Source organism: Diadema antillarum, unplaced genomic scaffold (genome assembly GCF_040938485.1).
Source record: "Diadema antillarum isolate AM-2024a unplaced genomic scaffold, OU_Dant_1.0 seq00001234_RagTag, whole genome shotgun sequence".
NCBI lineage: Eukaryota > Metazoa > Echinodermata > Echinoidea > Diadematoida > Diadematidae > Diadema > Diadema antillarum.
In genome coordinates this window covers 1,477,945-1,495,482 of record NW_027272022.1, presented here as the reverse complement: position 1 = coordinate 1,495,482, position 17,538 = coordinate 1,477,945, and the positions used below count along the sequence as shown (strand labels likewise).

The 17,538-nt window shown below is 40.5% G+C and overlaps 1 protein-coding gene across 1 annotated transcript in view; it reads right to left on the bottom strand.

The window, feature by feature from the left end:
- The window catches only part of LOC139745109 (gamma-aminobutyric acid type B receptor subunit 2-like), a 146,945-nt gene that overhangs the window by 27,027 nt on the left and 102,380 nt on the right, over positions 1-17,538 (bottom strand). Inside the window, exons 3-7 of the mRNA XM_071655529.1 lie at positions 17,155-17,325; positions 11,528-11,632; positions 10,831-10,896; positions 2,498-2,698; positions 532-792 (exon numbers count right to left, since the gene is read on the bottom strand). Coding sequence (XP_071511630.1) covers positions 532-792; positions 2,498-2,698; positions 10,831-10,896; positions 11,528-11,632; positions 17,155-17,325 — 804 coding nt within the window. The remainder of the gene's footprint in view (positions 1-531; positions 793-2,497; positions 2,699-10,830; positions 10,897-11,527; positions 11,633-17,154; positions 17,326-17,538) is intronic.

Sequence of the window (17,538 nt, the reverse complement as noted above, 5' to 3'; positions counted from 1 at the left end):
ATCTTTGACAGTCTTTGAATGCTTAAGGCGTCTGACAGTCTCTTTGTGGTTCAAAATACGACGTACTTTTTATACTTGTAATCTTTATCAAATCGGAAGAGACTTGGGCATTCTCCTGATAGCGGCTCAACATCAAGCCCAGGGAAGACCAAACTGGAGAAAGAACACTCGTAGGACAGCAAAGGGGAGGGCATTGTCCTATGCAATTAAGTCAAAGTATTAACGTCAATCTTTATCTAATGGCTAGGAATTTAATGCTCAAATTGTAGATTCTGCTTACTAGATAAAAGTATTAAGGCCAGAAAAAAAAAAGTATTTCGAACCAGAGGCCTCCGCAGTTTACAAGGAACGATAATAACGCGCGATCAACAAAGAGTTCTTTACAAGTCAATGACCACGATAAACTTAGTAGCTTCTTTGGCGCCACGCCAAGGTGAAGTGTCCACACTCTTCGGACGAAATCTGACGCGGGGCGCGCCCCACATCGATCATTACAACAGCGCTACCCTGCCGAAACAATTGTAAACTTACCGAGACACCTGTAAACTTGACGTCGGACATAATCTCAATCAGCGCGTCCTTCGTGCCCTCATCGTCATACGAGAAGCTCTTCGGATCCCACTCGGATTCCGTGCTCGTCATCTCGGACTCGTTGCCGATCGACCCCCGCCTCGCCATGGCCTCCTTGAGGGCCAGGGTGATCGTCCACACGGCGTCGTACGTCTGCGCGGCGTGCGCCGAGAGGTACTCGATGCCACGGCTGTGAAAATCTCGCTGGAAATCGGATGACGTCTGTGGAACAATACACGACAAATCTAAATTCAATCTTTTTTTTTTCTTGAGGCGGGGAGGAGGGAGGAAGTTATCTAGCCATCATGTCCTCTTTATTGTTAATAATGTTCCTCATGAAGACCCTGCAATTACTACAGCCCCATAGGGGGACATATTAGTCAAAATGATTGTCTCATAGATTCGCGTGCAGGATTAAATGTCGACCTTAACATGACCTCCCTCTTAAAGAGTTTAGACTCTTCATCCACTACACAATACACCACAGTGTTCTTTTGTAAACGAGAATAATAAGCTAAACTCGTCTGGATGTGGATACATGGTATGGTACTTTTCTTTTTATCGGAAATGAAGATCAGTCAATCGAGACTAAAAGCGATTACCAAAGTCAAGAAATACCAAAACCATATTCTTATAGAGTCTAACAAGATTCGAGAGGATATCAATGTCTGTTCATTTGTTGTTTTTACAATGTTCTCTGTGCTCAAAAAGATAATTATGCGCAATCCTCGGGATCATGTGGGATGACGCTAGTTCTACTTCACTACCATCGATCATTCACGGAAACTAGATTATGTATAACTATGAGTAATGTAGAGCAATTTACAATATGAGATGGATACTAGAAAATGTTGCCAGTGAAGGGTTGTCAATATTTTGATCATTCCTTATGATTTCTTTCTCAAGCCTCAAATTCATAAAACACCTTGACCACGAGTTTGGAATATACGTGAAGCATTCTGCTGATACGTTGTATACCAAACTACTGGTTTGACAGCGGGTCATATCGATGTGGCACTAACAAACACGAAATTCATTTTTATGTTACAACATCATCTTCATATGTATTGATCATGAAATTTTTTTTTTCACGTTATCAAAAAATGCAAGAGACAAAACAAAACAAAGAACATCTGGTATCGTTATCAAGATACTCAACATTTTGGACCAAACGGTGCTCCTTTAAACGTTGGACAACCCCACCTCAGAAGAGGTTAATCCTCTTGTAGACAAGCACCTTCAGCCGTGCGACAAGATTCTAGTGCAATGTAATTGCTCGTGTCAGTTGGAAAGTCTACACATTTCAAAACGCATGTGTCTTACATCTCGGGGTGACGCGGTGCACATCCGATTTTCCATCGCTTCATTTGCGCGGTGGAATTTACCGCGTCAAGACCGCTTTCCGTCAACACAAGGATTTATCGCCTTTGGCGGATGACAACTATATGCTGTGATTTGAAATGTCTTGTTCTGGGGGGGGGGGGGGTGGGGTGGGTAGAGTACATCCACGGTGCATTTCTTTATGAATCAAGCAAGCTAACATTAAGCTCTAAGATTACTATAGCTTCGCATTGCTGTCTCCCTCAGCGCCGTTTTATTTCTTGTTGGCAGTGTGGCCATTTTGTAGCTCGATGGTTATACACTTCGATATTCCCAGCATAATGATTAATATAATTTCCTTGCAAATGAAATTAGTTAATTCCTGTTTTCATTTCACGAATTTGTAAGGGGATTTTACCTCATAGCTTATTACACTTGTAAAGCTAGTACTCTTTATTTTGAATTAATTTCACTGAGTTTGTAATCATACTTTTAGTATGACGAAATCATGAGGAGGGGGATGGTCCCTTTTAATGACAGGTGTTTCGTACTTTAATAGTTACATACAATAGAACGTAGACGGGAGCGAGCATTATCGTAATCTCACCAGGCCGGACACGGACGGGCGGTCATCGATGTTGACGTCCAGGCTGTCTACCGCGAAGTAACCCTCCACGGCCTCGGTGAGCTCCTCGGGCGTGCAGTCAACGACATCATCATCGTCGTCTTCAACCAGCCACCAGTGATGCGAATACCAACCGACGAGAAGCCACACGTACCTGGCTCCGTACATGCCCCTTCTGTATGCCTGTGATAAACGAGTTGGGATTCCGATTCTTGATTGAAATCGGTGACACGACTTTTGCTCCTGCGACAATTGCTCCGGTCTTATTTTCTCCAAGGAAGTATGGTTAGGGTTAGGGTTGTGATAAGGTACATAGGTTTAATTTGATGTGAGGATTAGGATTAGGATTAGGGTTATGTTTCTGGGTATAATTTATATTTGGCTTAGCGTGCAGATATGACTTGTCATGAGAGCAATTGTCGCAGGAGCAAATGCCATGGAAACTTTAAATCATCTTAATTCTCCCATCTGATTCATACGCAGACATTAGATAGCTAACGAAACCACCAAGGGGAAAACCCACAATATCCCGCTATAATATATATATAAAAGGAGAGCAAATAGAACAGTGACAAGCAAAAACGTGATAAAATCCACAAGCCTGCTTAGATTTTACACAAAATCATAATCAAAACTGAAACACAAAAGTTCATATGTGTGTATGTATGCGAACAGACACACTTACACACACACACACACACACACGCATACACACACACACACACACACACACACACACACATACACACCCACATATAAATATGTAATTATATACATACACACATAGCGGGAGAGAGAGAAGAAAGCGAAGAATGAATCCAGTTCTTGCCTTGTCCATACCAGACTCTCTTTTGTCGAAGTGAACCTGAAATCCAAAATGGCGTCATACATCGGACTGGCGCCGTTGCTAGATTGGAATTAGGGACGGACAAATCCTCGCCAAATCCCAGCTATGCCTGTTTAGAATTTCTGTTTTTGTTGGACACTTGACAGGATATCATTCATAGTACTTGCTGGAATCATGCACTGTGTCCTATTTCTAGGTCGTTTTGATAAGAGGGTCAGTGTACCATTAGATCGAAAATTGCGGTTTGCTGTTACGATCCTGCACGGTGCATTTTAGTGATTTCTTGATCTTAACAAAGGAGCACGCCCTGGTAATGGCTTCTGGTAGATATCACCCTGCATCATTTTTGCGCACGTTCTCCGATGAAATTGTCTAAATCCATGGTCATACCGCATCCCAACAAAAGAAGGAGAAAATGGATCATGAGTTAATGAATGAACAGATATCACTATTTGCATGTCATGATCATGCATGAGAGATCATTAACAGATCAATGATAATAACGTCTTGTCCAGGGTATCCTGCTCTACCAGAGGGCCGTGTCATTATTATTATTACTCTAGCGTTGCCAGATACCCATTTATACACCTGGGTCAAGAGGGAAAGGGTGGGTAAAAGCATCTTGTCCAAGAACGTAAAGCACTGGGCGGGAATTGAACTCGGGTCTTCCGATTGGGAGTCGGGAGTCATATCCACTAAGACACGTGAATAAGAAATCTTCTTGTCTTATCCTACTGGAATTCTGTCACCTTGTATCTCACTTACCAACCATCACTGGAGGACACAAAAAGAGGCCTAACTACAATGTATAAAGAAATACAGTTGCTACACCTTCCTAATATCTCACTGTTTTGTAAGAAACGTTCTGCCTCCCCCGTCGTGTGGAAGGGTGACTAGCAAAAGGGTATACATCTGCACCCCTCTACTCTACTCTTTGGTGGTATCTCTCTATTTGTGACCGTGCATCACAAAACCAACAAAAAGTCGCACCCCTTGATTTAACCTGAGGACTCAAGAAAGGTGAAATGGGTGTACCGAGTCAATTTTGAGTTTTCCAAATTTTCTTAAAGAGTTATTCTTCTTCTACGTCATTCTTGAGTTTGGGATCATAAATTGAATGGGAAAGTGCGTTTTCTGCAATTTTTCTACAACTCTTTTTTGGGTAGAGTATTGTGATCAGGTTTTTCTGAGAGGCCCCTTTCATTTCTTGAAAATTCTTTGCACCCTCTTCACTTTCAACTCTAATAACTTTTGAAAAGATAATGCTACTGCTTTGAAAGTTGACATTTATCATGACCAGAATGTGGTCATAGACCATGCTCAATTTCAGCTTAATCTGATAATCCCTTAATTGTTGGTACTACAGTGATTAACATCATGTTTTTGTCCCGTTCATGGCAAAATTAGCACGGCTTAGTAAAGATTATGCACTTGAATAGACCCTGTACTTCAGAAACTCTTTTCTCAGTTCACACTTTCCACAGTGTGTGGTTTCTTTCCAGTATTCAGATAGGTTAGGAGAATCCATTTGAATTGAGTTATACATCATTTTAAAGCTTAGAGTCTGTTCTTTCAGAATCTGCCCTTAACTAAAAACCATGTCTGGCGACTTTTTGTTTGTTTTGTGGTGCAGGGTCACATTTGCGACATTTACGTGTGGATCGATGCTAAAAGGGAAGAAATTCCCGCCTAGCAAACACCAACTGGCCCGTGAAGAATTTCACCAGACCTTTCGCGTGTGGGGACCACGCAAACCGAGTGGATGATAGAGAAGACGAAATTATAATAGTTTGGAAATACCACATTTGTTCAAGAAAACATGCAACATTTGTTCCACCGATGATTGCTCCAAAGACGTGTGATATTTGCTCCGCGACAAGTACACTGTCGATATCTTGTTGTGTGTGTGTGTGTTTTTTCTTTTCTTTTCATGTAAGGATACATCGTTCTTGAGATAATAACTTGGGGCTACAAATGATTGCATTAAGAAATCATGGGCGCCGGAAAGGGGTGTGCGTGGGAGGCAAACATTAAATGTTTTACCAGTTTCGCTAATTTTGCTAGCATTCGTCAGTTTGTGAGTCGAACCGGGAAGACTATACCGCTGGTTCCACAGCATGTCATTGGAAAAAAAAACCAAAAAAAAAAAAACAGAAAACTTGCCCAATCCCTCGCTTGCTAGCTATGCCAGTGCTAACTCTTACGATTTTTACAGACATTGGCAGGTCCCGCCGCCATTTTGGCAAGCAAACCGCTTGATTATCACAAGAGTATTTATCCGACGATATGAAGTGAATTCTTCCTCCCTTTCGTTTTTTTTTTAATTTCCTGTAGAGGGGGAAGGGGGGACAGGGTAACAAATATATTCAAGACCTTATTATGCCATGCAGAAGCATCATTTATGCTTAACATGAAATGAAATTGAAAAAAAAAGACTGCTCCCATTTTTTCAGTCAGTAGTCACTCAAAGTTTGTAACTAATGAGAGTATGTGCAGGCCTGCCTAAATCAAGGGGGTGGGTGCTCATAAAGCACCCTCTCTGCTCCCTCTTTCTTTTGCCCGGCTCTTTTGGCCGTATATACACCTAATTGGAATTTCAATTTTATCATTCGTAAATTGGAGTTTTCCCTGTTTTTCTTTTTGATAATGTAGGCTAATGATATAATTGTCTCCAGAAAAACAACTAGAAATCATTCTGGGGCCAATAATTTCCTGATCTAATTTCCCAATTTCGTCATCCACCATAAGAAACAGCCATTTTCGCATTTGCATAATTTTTCATAGTCAATCTGCACATTCCGGCAGATCTTGTTCGAGTGACAGCAGTTCCCCCCCTCCCCCCAACAGAAAAGAAAAAAATCCGCATCATCTGTGTAGAAAAACAAACAAACCAGAAATAAGGAACAATAATATTTTTCTTGATAATTCTTGGAAAAATTATGTCATTACCTCTCATTATCCACAAAAAACCCAGACTATCTAAAAACACACGTAATGGTATTGAGATTCCAGTTACATATCTCCATGGCCAAAAGAGAAGGGCAAAGGAGAGAGAGAGAGAGAGAGAGAGAGAGTGAGAGAAAGGGCTCTTTATGAGTACCCCTGCATGTCGCCACATGCACACATACATGTAACATGGTTTAGGTAAGCCTACATTCTGTCATTAGTTAGCTCGTACTTTGAGAGACTACAAATTGGAGAACGTAAAGAACATTATTTCCTTCAAGTATATTTCATCCTAAGACAGGAATGAGACTTCTGTATGACATAATGAGACCCTATTAGTGGAGATTGCCTCCATTATCTTTCATGTTTCATTGTTTATTGATATAATACAGAATGTTGAACAACAACAATGGTCTTAATGCCTCTTTGATCCTGTATGCCCCGTAAGAAGGAGAAAATGAATTATGAAAGGGAGGCGGAATTCACTCCACAGGACCACATGATATAATTTGATACTCTCGAGATAATCCAGGGGTTTGCTTTTTAAAATGGCGGCGACACCTGCCCATAATCGGGAGATTAAGCCATAAGGGCGCTGCGTGCGCTTCGATACCCTTTGGTTGTGCCCTTGGCTTGATTATCATGATTATTATTACCTAAACCGGTAAATATTTATCCCATAATTTTCAGATACTGTATAACCGATAAAACATGTGGATGAATTAATGATTACTGAATCGACTCTAGTCCAATATCATGTATTTCATGAATTTCAGAATGATGTTTAAATGTGTTTTACACTAAATGGGAACATTGTATCAAAGGGTGCACTTCACAAGACTGACACCCACGAGTCATACAGTCCACGAGTCAAAGAGCTCACGAGTCATACAGCCCATGAGTTATGCAACTCATGATTCATACAGCCCATGAGTTCGATATTAAGCTAACAAGGCCAACGAGACCGACACATTAAGCCCCGTGTTGTATTTGTCGAACTCGTGGGCTGTTTTTACCTAGTGTCGAACTCAAGGGCTTTATTTGCCTAGTGTCGAACTCATGAGCTGTATGACTCATGGACCTCTTTCCAATGTCGAACAATGGGATGACCCCGTATCAAAAACAATTAAGCATTAAGTCGAGAGTTCACTCTTCGCCGGAGTAAATGTCGGTAGAACAATCATTGTTGAGCAAATGCAATATTTTCGGAGCAAATATCGGCGAAGACATGTCAGCGAAGCAGTTGCCGCGGAAGCAATTTTTGTATCACCGGACCAAATTTCGGCAGAGCAAAAGTTGATGGAGCAATTGTCGGCGGAGCAAATTGTCGGCCGAGCAAATTTCGGAGGAGCAAAAATATCGGCGGAGCAATTGTCCACGGAGCTAATGTTGGAGGCGCAAATTTCGACGGAACAAATGGCGCAGAACATTTGTCGCGGAGCATTAATTTTATCGCGATTATCGGAGCGGCTGACTGCGGAGCAAATGTCGGCGGAGTATATGTCCTGTCTCCAAGATGCATATCTGCTACAACGTAGCCGATGGGGAAACCCAGAATAATAAAGACGCTGTACTGAGTGATCGACAGAGTAAATGTTTTAAATCAGTGATGACTAAAGTCTAATGTCACGTGACATTCACTTTTGCAAACGGTACACACACACACACACACACACACACACCATGATACTCAGTACAACATCAGTCACACTATAGACATACAAAAAGGTGGGCTTCTTCAACGGAGAGTGAACGTACTCGGGAATTACAAACGCAGTGTATCACACCAGTGCGTTATAAGTACATTGTCCGAGTTTAGTTCAGGGCCAGCGAGAACAAAAACAGTCGGGCCATAATCTCGGGGAAGTTATTTCCATTAGCCTGATCAATTAATGAGCTAAGTGCGCTCTTGACCTACATGCACAATTACGCTTGAGATATATATAAAAAAAAGAATCATATTTCAATAACGTATAATATGTCTGATATTTTGCTTGGGCACGTACTTTCGGTGTGTCGCTCGCTGTTGACCACTTATAGTCTTTTAAAGTGACGATTACAGTGGATGGTGAAGGAACAGTACGCACATGAAAACAGAACGTGATTCTCCTAAGACGCAGGAAGTAAAGAGGCGAGAACATTTGCAAGAAAAGGCAATTCCGCTGAAAGTTTTGAACATTAATATTTGTTCCAAAATTGCAAAAGCAAAATAATATTCCATCTTTTGACCGGTCACTACGAAATCCCGACAAGAACGTCAAACATTGATATTTTTCTTGATTTTGATATACCCTAAGCTCTTTAATTTTCAATAATTTGTGCCTCATTTTTGGAATGATGTACCGTAGGGAGAGAAATTCATTCACCAGACAAATAGAAAAGCAGCTTCGAAGTTTAGCCGTAGTCAAGCAGATAACGCTTCTAATCACAAAACGTTGATTTAAACTCAAATGTGACACGCTTCACAATAAGCAAACTGAGGTAAATCTGAAAACATTCTTAGACGTTTAACTTTGACCGGAACATAAAGTTTGCTCGACTTTCACCTTTGTAACTCAAACAGGATAACGTTGTGACTTGTCATGAACAAGGTGTGTCCATCAGAGTAGTTGAACAAAAGCAAGTGAAAAAAAAAACCCGGCAAATTCTTGATTACTGCTTGTCGTTTATACGAAGACTGTCACTGATCGTTCGCAAATACACAGCCGTGAGAATAAAAGCGGGTGGAAATTCACTCTTTAATCTCGCTGGAAATTCGATTTGTGGATAAAGCCGATTATTCCTTTAAGCCCTGACACGTATTCTATGGACATGACACGAAACAGTCCCCAGATTCAGGCTTGGTGTTGGGACGTCCAACAGAGCGCCATCGCAGTTGGACACCGGGTGCGCGGCCGGGGCCAAAATTTAGGTCAGGGTTAACACCGTCCTCTGAGCTCTGTGCGATGGTTGTAACGAAAGCTCATCCAGACCCTCGCTGCGATCGTACTCGTATTCTTGACGAGCGGTTGGTGCTTCACACGGTTTAAACAAACACAATGTAAGATGAATACTTTATGAACGATGTCACAACATGGATACTGTAAGAATATCAAAAATATTTATTCGGGAATTACTCAATGCGCGCAGCATTGAAACAGAAGATTCAAAAAGTGATTAACACAAACATAAAAACACGCAATCGAATGATACAAAATATTGACCAATTAGTGTCTGAACGTCAGTAAGATTTCCTAACTCTCATCCTGTAGAATTTGACTCCTTGTTATTGTTGTTCAGGAGATGATTTTGCTACTGTCAATTCAAAATCGCGCATCTCTGCATCTGTACCATTACAGCTTGTCAATGAGGGTAAGCGCATGAATACGTCGGTGTGGGGTAAGATAACGCGGCTGTCAAATTTGCGTATAGCGTTGAATCAAGTTCAGGAAGTTCATGTCGTGAATGTCGAAATTTCAAAACGACATGGAGCATAATTTCAGGCATAATATTTCCACTCCTTTTCCGTTTCCCTCTCTGCACTACCAATTTCTCAGCCCACTATCACTTTAGGCAGACGCTTACAATATGTGGTCTGATGCATTTTTCTCTTCATGAACATTCCTTTTATTTGATTTCGAAATTCATCGTTGATAATAGATTTGCAAGTTATTTTAACGCTGTATATCTTGTTGTCCGTAATGTTGAAAAATATTATTAATGATGTTATTTTGTATTGAAATGATGAAAATGCAAAATAAAATCAACCAAACGAAGAAACAAACAATTAAAACTTTAATGCGGCATGAGAAATATGTCGCAGCGCCTACTCAAAGTGGGGGCATCGGTTGATTCCGCTTAAACTCATCCCGAAATAATCATGAAAACAAAACAAAATAAAACAAAACAAGCAAACGAAGCAACATCAGGGAGAAGAAAACAGGAAAGTGAAAGCACTTATGGAATGAGAACAACAAGAACGGAAAAACACCTAGGAAGGTGAGCGGCATACACGGGATATCATTTATATTATGCCAGATCACCTGGTGGAAACTGTGTCTTTAGTCCCGGGCAAGTGATTATCACACGTGGCTTGATGTCTGCCGCGGCTTTCTTTTTTATCCGTCCTCCTTGGAGATTACGTATTGGGAAAACAATATCGCTTTCTTCATCCTTCATGGATGAGTTTTCCTAATCACAACTTTCAAGGGGGAAAAAAATGTGTCCATCAGAGAAGGCAACGATGTGAACATTTAGGTTTTAACAGTTTGGCCTTTGTCTTTCCTCTTGATTGAAATGCTTCCTGATTGAAACTTCTACCAGTTCATCCGTACGGCTTGGCCAAATAAAACCCTATCATATTTACCAGTGCCAACAAACCAATCCATCTTTTTACAGTTTCACACCTTCTTCTTGCGGAGACACTCAAAAGTTAAGTACTTTGTCTCTGGGGTTCAAATTACCCAGTGATCTTTCCAACAGGCACGGCTACCTATATACGGTAAATGAGGTGTCAATATTTTCTCATTCCCGATTAACGTACCTCGCAGAATACTGCACGGGCGGCGTTTTCTTGAAAGTTTCCGATAATTATTCTTGCATCGGCGTCCTGAAGAAATATGAGAAATATGAGAGAGAGAGAGAAAGAGAGAGAAAGAAAGAGAGGGGGGGGGGGAGAAGCAAAAATGTAGAACACATTGGGTACAAAAAAGGGCAAGTCTAGCGATTCACCTAGACGACGAATTTTGACAGACATCAACAAAGTAAAAAAAGAAATAGTCAATCAAGAAACCGAAGATCTCCTGATATTCCAAGATTATACAATTTTGGTCGTCTTCTTGAAATGTGTCTATAAAGGGTACTCGTATATCACTGTCAAAGCATAATGAATAAAGAATAAAATTATATATTTGATCGCATTGACAAAGAGCCATTCATTGTTTGTTTTTTTGGGGGAGGGGGACATAAAACAACATTGTTTTGGGAATAAGACGGAGAACGTGAGCATAGTGGAAGATTATGAAGTCCGAAATGCTCATGATCAAATCACGTTTGTTTGTTTTTTTACTTTGATTTAAACATTTGTTTTACAAGGTTTAGGATACCACACGTTTACGGTATTTGAACACGTTTTATGACAGTGTGCCTATCACTTCAAATTATTCTTAAGCAAATCAATATTACACAATTAATCTATTTATCTTTTCATCTATTTATCTATCATTCATTTATTGACTGACCTGCAGCTTCTGCATCTGTGGTCCTGGATTTTCGACAAAGTGCAGCACGGGTGATAATGTAATATTGGTGTCGGTTTCAAAGTACTTGCTCATCGTTGTCTGGGCCTGTTTGAAAAAAAAACACCATACACACAGACAAAAAGAAAGAAAATACAAAACCTCGTCAACTGTGAAATACAGGATAGATACAGAAGTGGAATTGATTCTTTCGTTTGAATCTTGTTTTTTTTTCTTTTATCGCGGAAAGGTATTTCATAGTTATAGAAGCAGACTGTTTGGAAAACCTTGGACTTACTTTACTCAATCGGAGTACACTCGTGTGTGAAACCTGGAAATACGATGGGTATTACGCAGGTATGGATCTAATTAGAATATCACTGTAAGCATGGTAAGACCTATAGCAACACTAAACAAGTACAACTGCACGACTGTGTAATTGAACCGCATAGCTTTATACAAATAGTTTGAAATATTAAGAGATTCTTCGGATGAGGAGGAGGAGGAGGAGGAGGGGGAGGAGGAGGAGAGAGGGGGAGATATCGACGAATTTTCATCAGCGAAATACGTAGTTATGATATGTAGAGGATTGTATAAACTTAATTGTTAAATGTAATGGTGGATAGCTGAAACTTGAGCCTTCCTTCATCTTCTTAATCTGTCTTTCTCATTCATTATCAACCTGGAAAATTAACGGTCAGTTGACAGTATCTGGAGAACATCCCTTATGTCTGATTAACAAACTGTCGATATTCTTACGGATCATTTCTCAATCTCCTCTCACGACATTATCTGGAGAACATCCCTTATGTTTGATTAACAAACTGTCGATATTCTTACGGATCATTTCTCAATCTCCTCTCACGACATTATCTGGAGAACATCCCTTATGTCTGATTAACAAACTGTCGATATTCTTACGGATCATTTCTCAATCTCCTCTCACGACATTATCTGGAGAACATCCCTTATGTTTGATTAACAAACTGTCGATATTCTTACGGATCATTTCTCAATCTCCTCTCACATTATCTGGAGAACATCCCTTATGTTTGATTAACAAACTGTCGATATTCTTACGGATCATTTCTCAATCTCCTCTCACGACATTATCTGGAGAACATCCCTTATGTTTGATTAACAAACTGTCGATATTCTTACGGATCATTTCTCAATCTCCTCTCACGACATTATCTGGAGAACATCCCTTATGTTTGATTAACAAACTGTCGATATTCTTACGGATCATTCCTCAATCTCCTCCCATGATTTTCTTTGAAAGGAAAGGATTCCAAATCCTACGACATGTCATTACATGCTGGTTTCATGTGAAGAGAGCTTAGAACCTATGACGTGTATGATCATAAAAAAGTTAGTTGTAAGTCCCATCCATTGATCATACAAATTTTGATTACGCCATTGAACTTGGCCACTTCGCGTATAGATATCCTACAACAACAATGTTATAACACGGATGCACTCTGACAGGCTCAAGTGAAATGCACATCTAGATGTGCTCGTTTGTAGTCCGTGGACTAAATATAAACCACAGATTTTATTTTAACTACCTTTGTGCAATCGGGCCAATAACTTCAAGGACTTCAATTCTCTTCATGGGAGAGAATGCAAAGAAAGAAGTTAGGTCAAAACAAGCGCATACTTAAAACGTATGTACGTCCTACGGTACTTGAGCTCCTGCGGTTTATCTGGGTTGACTATAGTTACAAATGATATCAGTCAGATATGTTTCATCATTACTGTAAAGCAATGCAGATGACTTCTCCCATAAGTCGCATCTTCAAAGCAAACTGCAAAATGTCTCAAGGTTTCTGCGCTCTTTGAAATATGTATCCGTATTCCTTGGGATAATCGTGAAGAGGCGATAATGACTGCAAATTACCGTCCCACATGATTTCAGGTATTGCAATATTATGAGAACAAGCTTCTTGTTCCCCCCTCTGAGTTTACCACGCATTAAACGACAGATTGATGAGAAAAAAAGTACGATAGCACTTCAAACTGTAACACAGCCTCGATAACCCTGTTTAAGCCCCAATGTTTCCTCAATGCTACTCCTCCACTTACGAGAAAAATCGGAGCCTGGACGCGAAGTGCTGTATTGGATTGGACAGACTGAACTGCCTCTATCTCAAGTGACCTCGGTTTTCTTGAAGGAACGGTGATGACAACATGGCGCCGATAAACGCGTGCGTTCACCTGCGTTGCAAATCGACCTTTTCAGTGCACATTAGCCGGTGAATGATCGAAACATTCGTCGCGTATTATTGAGCGCGGGACGTACGGAAGGGAAACGGGCTGTACTTCGGAGAAGACGGATTGGATGAAATCATAAGAGAATGTCGTAATTCGAGGAAAATCGAGCAGCAATCGCTCATGATCAACGTCCCAGAGGTACAGGCACATTGTCCAGCATGATCTAGATCGTCATCAATTTATGCTAAGCTTTACTTGCTGGATTATGAAACTGACTCGAAAAATGATTTTCATCATTAAGAAGAACGCGCCAGTGCGCCTTTAAAAAGAGAATAACAGAACAGCAGCTCCAATTATGCTCACTCCACTTTCGTTGCCATTTACAAGAAAAGTGCGCTTAAAAAAGTTTCACCGTTATTCAAAAGTGATAGATCCAAGGATAATAATGATAAAGTCCATAATAAGAAGGGGAAAGCTTTATTAGTAATATGTTATTATTTAGTGTAATGTTCATATTTGGCAGATCTTCATCTTCCCAAAATTTTGACAGCCTACCGGATGGGACAAACTTGTCTTTCTCATCAAGATGGGTTTCCTTGTGCATAAAGTTGAGCGGCCTGAAAGTCTACACGACAGGATATGACAATTTCATCTCATGTCATGTAACCTATGTAACTATGATACATGCAGTATATTAGGCATAATCACCGGTCAGTATTGTACCTATCATGTTACTTTAATCTAATCATTGTTTACGGTCACGCAAATCTCGGTAAATCTTTTAGGGTCAAAACTGGCCACCTTAACACACTCCGTATGGATCCGATCTGTATAGGGAAACTTGTAAATTAAGATTGAGAACATCAACATTTCAAAGAGATATTATACAGGTGCAACTGCCTTGCTCTTTGAAACATTTCGTTTGTGACTTTATCTCAATGAGTGCCCCAAACATAACGATAGAGAACAACAGAAAGCCAGTCTCAGCTCTGTTTCTTTACGAAGCAAGAAGAAGAAGAAGAAGAAGAAGAAGAAGAAGGAGGAGGAAGAGAAGGAGGAGGGTAGGACATTGTGCCTTGCGTTTACAGAGGGCTTTTTTTTTCGAGCATACGCTCTCTGATTACACGGATCTTCGAATTCCGTTCTCCCACTTGAGAACGAGATGTAATAAAAGAGCCAGAGAAGAAGGCAGGAAATGATCTTAAGAATAACAGAAGAAAAATTTCCATTTCAGGTTGGCTTGCCTTTTTTATATGAAAGACTCTAAGAGTGCAAAGCCATAGCTCTTTATTCGACAGCGCAGTGATCTAAATGCCCTTCATTTCGATTTAACGAAGCCTAATGTTCCTCACGATGCCCCACAGCTTTTAAAAAATTCATGTTGACCTTCGATTAGCAAGGCCGTACAGTGCATGTTTGATAAATGACACAGAATGGCTTGAAAGGATTTCTTGAAAGGGCCACATAATTCCTCAAGAAATTCACTGACATCTCGACTAGTATTAAATGGAAAGGGGGGGGGGAGGAGGAGGCAATAAATCTAAAGAATTACATTGGGAAGCAAAGTCGAGAGAGCAGTAACGGAAAAACACGTTTAACAATGTTCTTCCGTAGAACCTCGAGTGCCTCGCCTCACAAATGCTATCAGTGAGTTTCCTGATAGGGCTCTTGGAGAATACCTCTCCCATAATATATGATCCTTTGTATCAGATTTAATAGAGTAACACGATACCACCCACTCGATTGGGCATCACTTTCCACTTCCACTGCATTCGAATAGGGAGATAATAGCACCGGGAAACGAAATACATCAAGAGTATACTCCGGGGACTTAATCCACTGAATTAATTCCGTCACTCACACGTGAAGGGAAGGTAGACCAGGCGGTAGGAATATAACGCAAGGAGATAGAGATAATATCTAACTTCAAACTGCACATGAATTCATGAACGTGGTCCATTTTCAAATTCCTAAAAATCTAGAACGCGCATTATAACTCAGTCAGTGGGTAACGGGTCACTCGTATTTCCCCAGTACGTTCGAAGTCAACAGTATTAAAGGTCTTTAGACACGGCTTGAAATCGGTCAATGACATACCAGTTACACACTTTTGCTGCATTGAGGTTATAACTTATCTTTGTGATTATAGATTAAGATTAGTTACTTCTACGGTATGATTTAGCACCATGGTTTATATTTGAGTTCAATGACTGACCGAGACGGTGTGATGTCTCTGTTTCTGTCGGAGTAGATTTAAACCTCTGTGTGTCTCGTTTATTACCTGTCCATAGGTTTGTGTGTGACATTTGTGCACAATTGATTCATTGGCACAGAACGGGTTAAAGTACGATTGTGATGCAGACCAGTCTGGAAGGATACAGGAATACAAGTCATTATGTTTGTGTAAAAACCATGGAAACATAAGTTTCTCTTAATTTGAACTGTTCCATGTGGAGGAAATGTGTCAGAGTTCGTCCGCCGTGAAAGTCAAATTAATAGAATGTATCTCTATAATTATCCTACAGCTGCTTCATCGTTGCCCACGAAAGGAGAAAAAAAAAAGTTATCTCGTTGTCGGCCTAGACTTAAATATGCTGTTGTGTAAGCATGTCGAGATTTTAGTATTTCATAAGTTTTAGACATCACGTGCCATGTATAACTCGAACTCAGTTTGTTGAAGTTTTCAATTCTGCTAGAGAGCGGAGTACTAGCTGAGTTCTGTGGCTCTGTAAAAGTCCCGGTCATGGTTTGACAAAAATCCCGACAATAAATCTCACATTAAGGTATTGTCCAAATCCTCTGTAGTCTTCATTTCCTCCTAAACCTACCATACCCACATACCAATGTAACTATAACCCAATTGGAGACGAAGAAGGGGGGGGGGGACTTGATATATATATGTATATATATATATATATATTTCTTTTCTTTTTTTGGGGGGGGGGGGTAGTCACCTACATTTCACGTCAATGTTATAAAGCTGACATTTCCAGCGCAAGGCAACGTATTTTACACGCAACGACAACACTTACGCGACACACATACAATTCGGATACTTGCAATATATAGCAACTGCCCTGTAAATGTTAACTCATTATTTATCGCGTGTTTATAGGCCGCTCTACCACGTAGAAATACGATTAATGCTATTAGAACTATAATGGAGCCGTCACTTAACACTTGTATAAACGCTGGCAGTATTGAACTAACTGAAAGCATCAAATTGACATTGCCTCGAAAAGACATTTACGAGGCAGTAAAACAGTACTATATTCACCAATGCCACGTGTCAACAGCGTGAACAGTACACTGCATTTCACCGGCAGTGCGTCAAAGTGGCGCCACATCGAATTGGCGTCGCTTCAATTTGGCGTCACAGAAATCTCTGGAGTTGGAAAGGAACGCTTTGAACTCACCAACGAAAACAGTTCCTGTTCCTGACTGAGGCCCGCCACCAGGCTCCAGTTGAAATACTCGATGAAGGAAGCCCGCGCTGCATTGTGGGAAGAGTCTGGAGTGACGGTGCGAAAGAACGTCGGATAGTATTCTTGATCGGTCAGAGCAACGGAAGTGGAGCCGTATGAGACCTGAGAGGGAGAAAGATAGATCCACCGAGGATCACTGTCTCAAACTCCCAGGGACATTCTAAACAGCAAGATGTCGATGGGACCGGCAAGATTATCTTTGAAGGCTTTCAAACTATCGACTTTCCTTAATGCACTTAATTCTACCTTTTTTTAACTTTGTTAACTAAAGTGATTACCCAGTTCTTGTAACAGATGTATTTGCATTTGTCAACT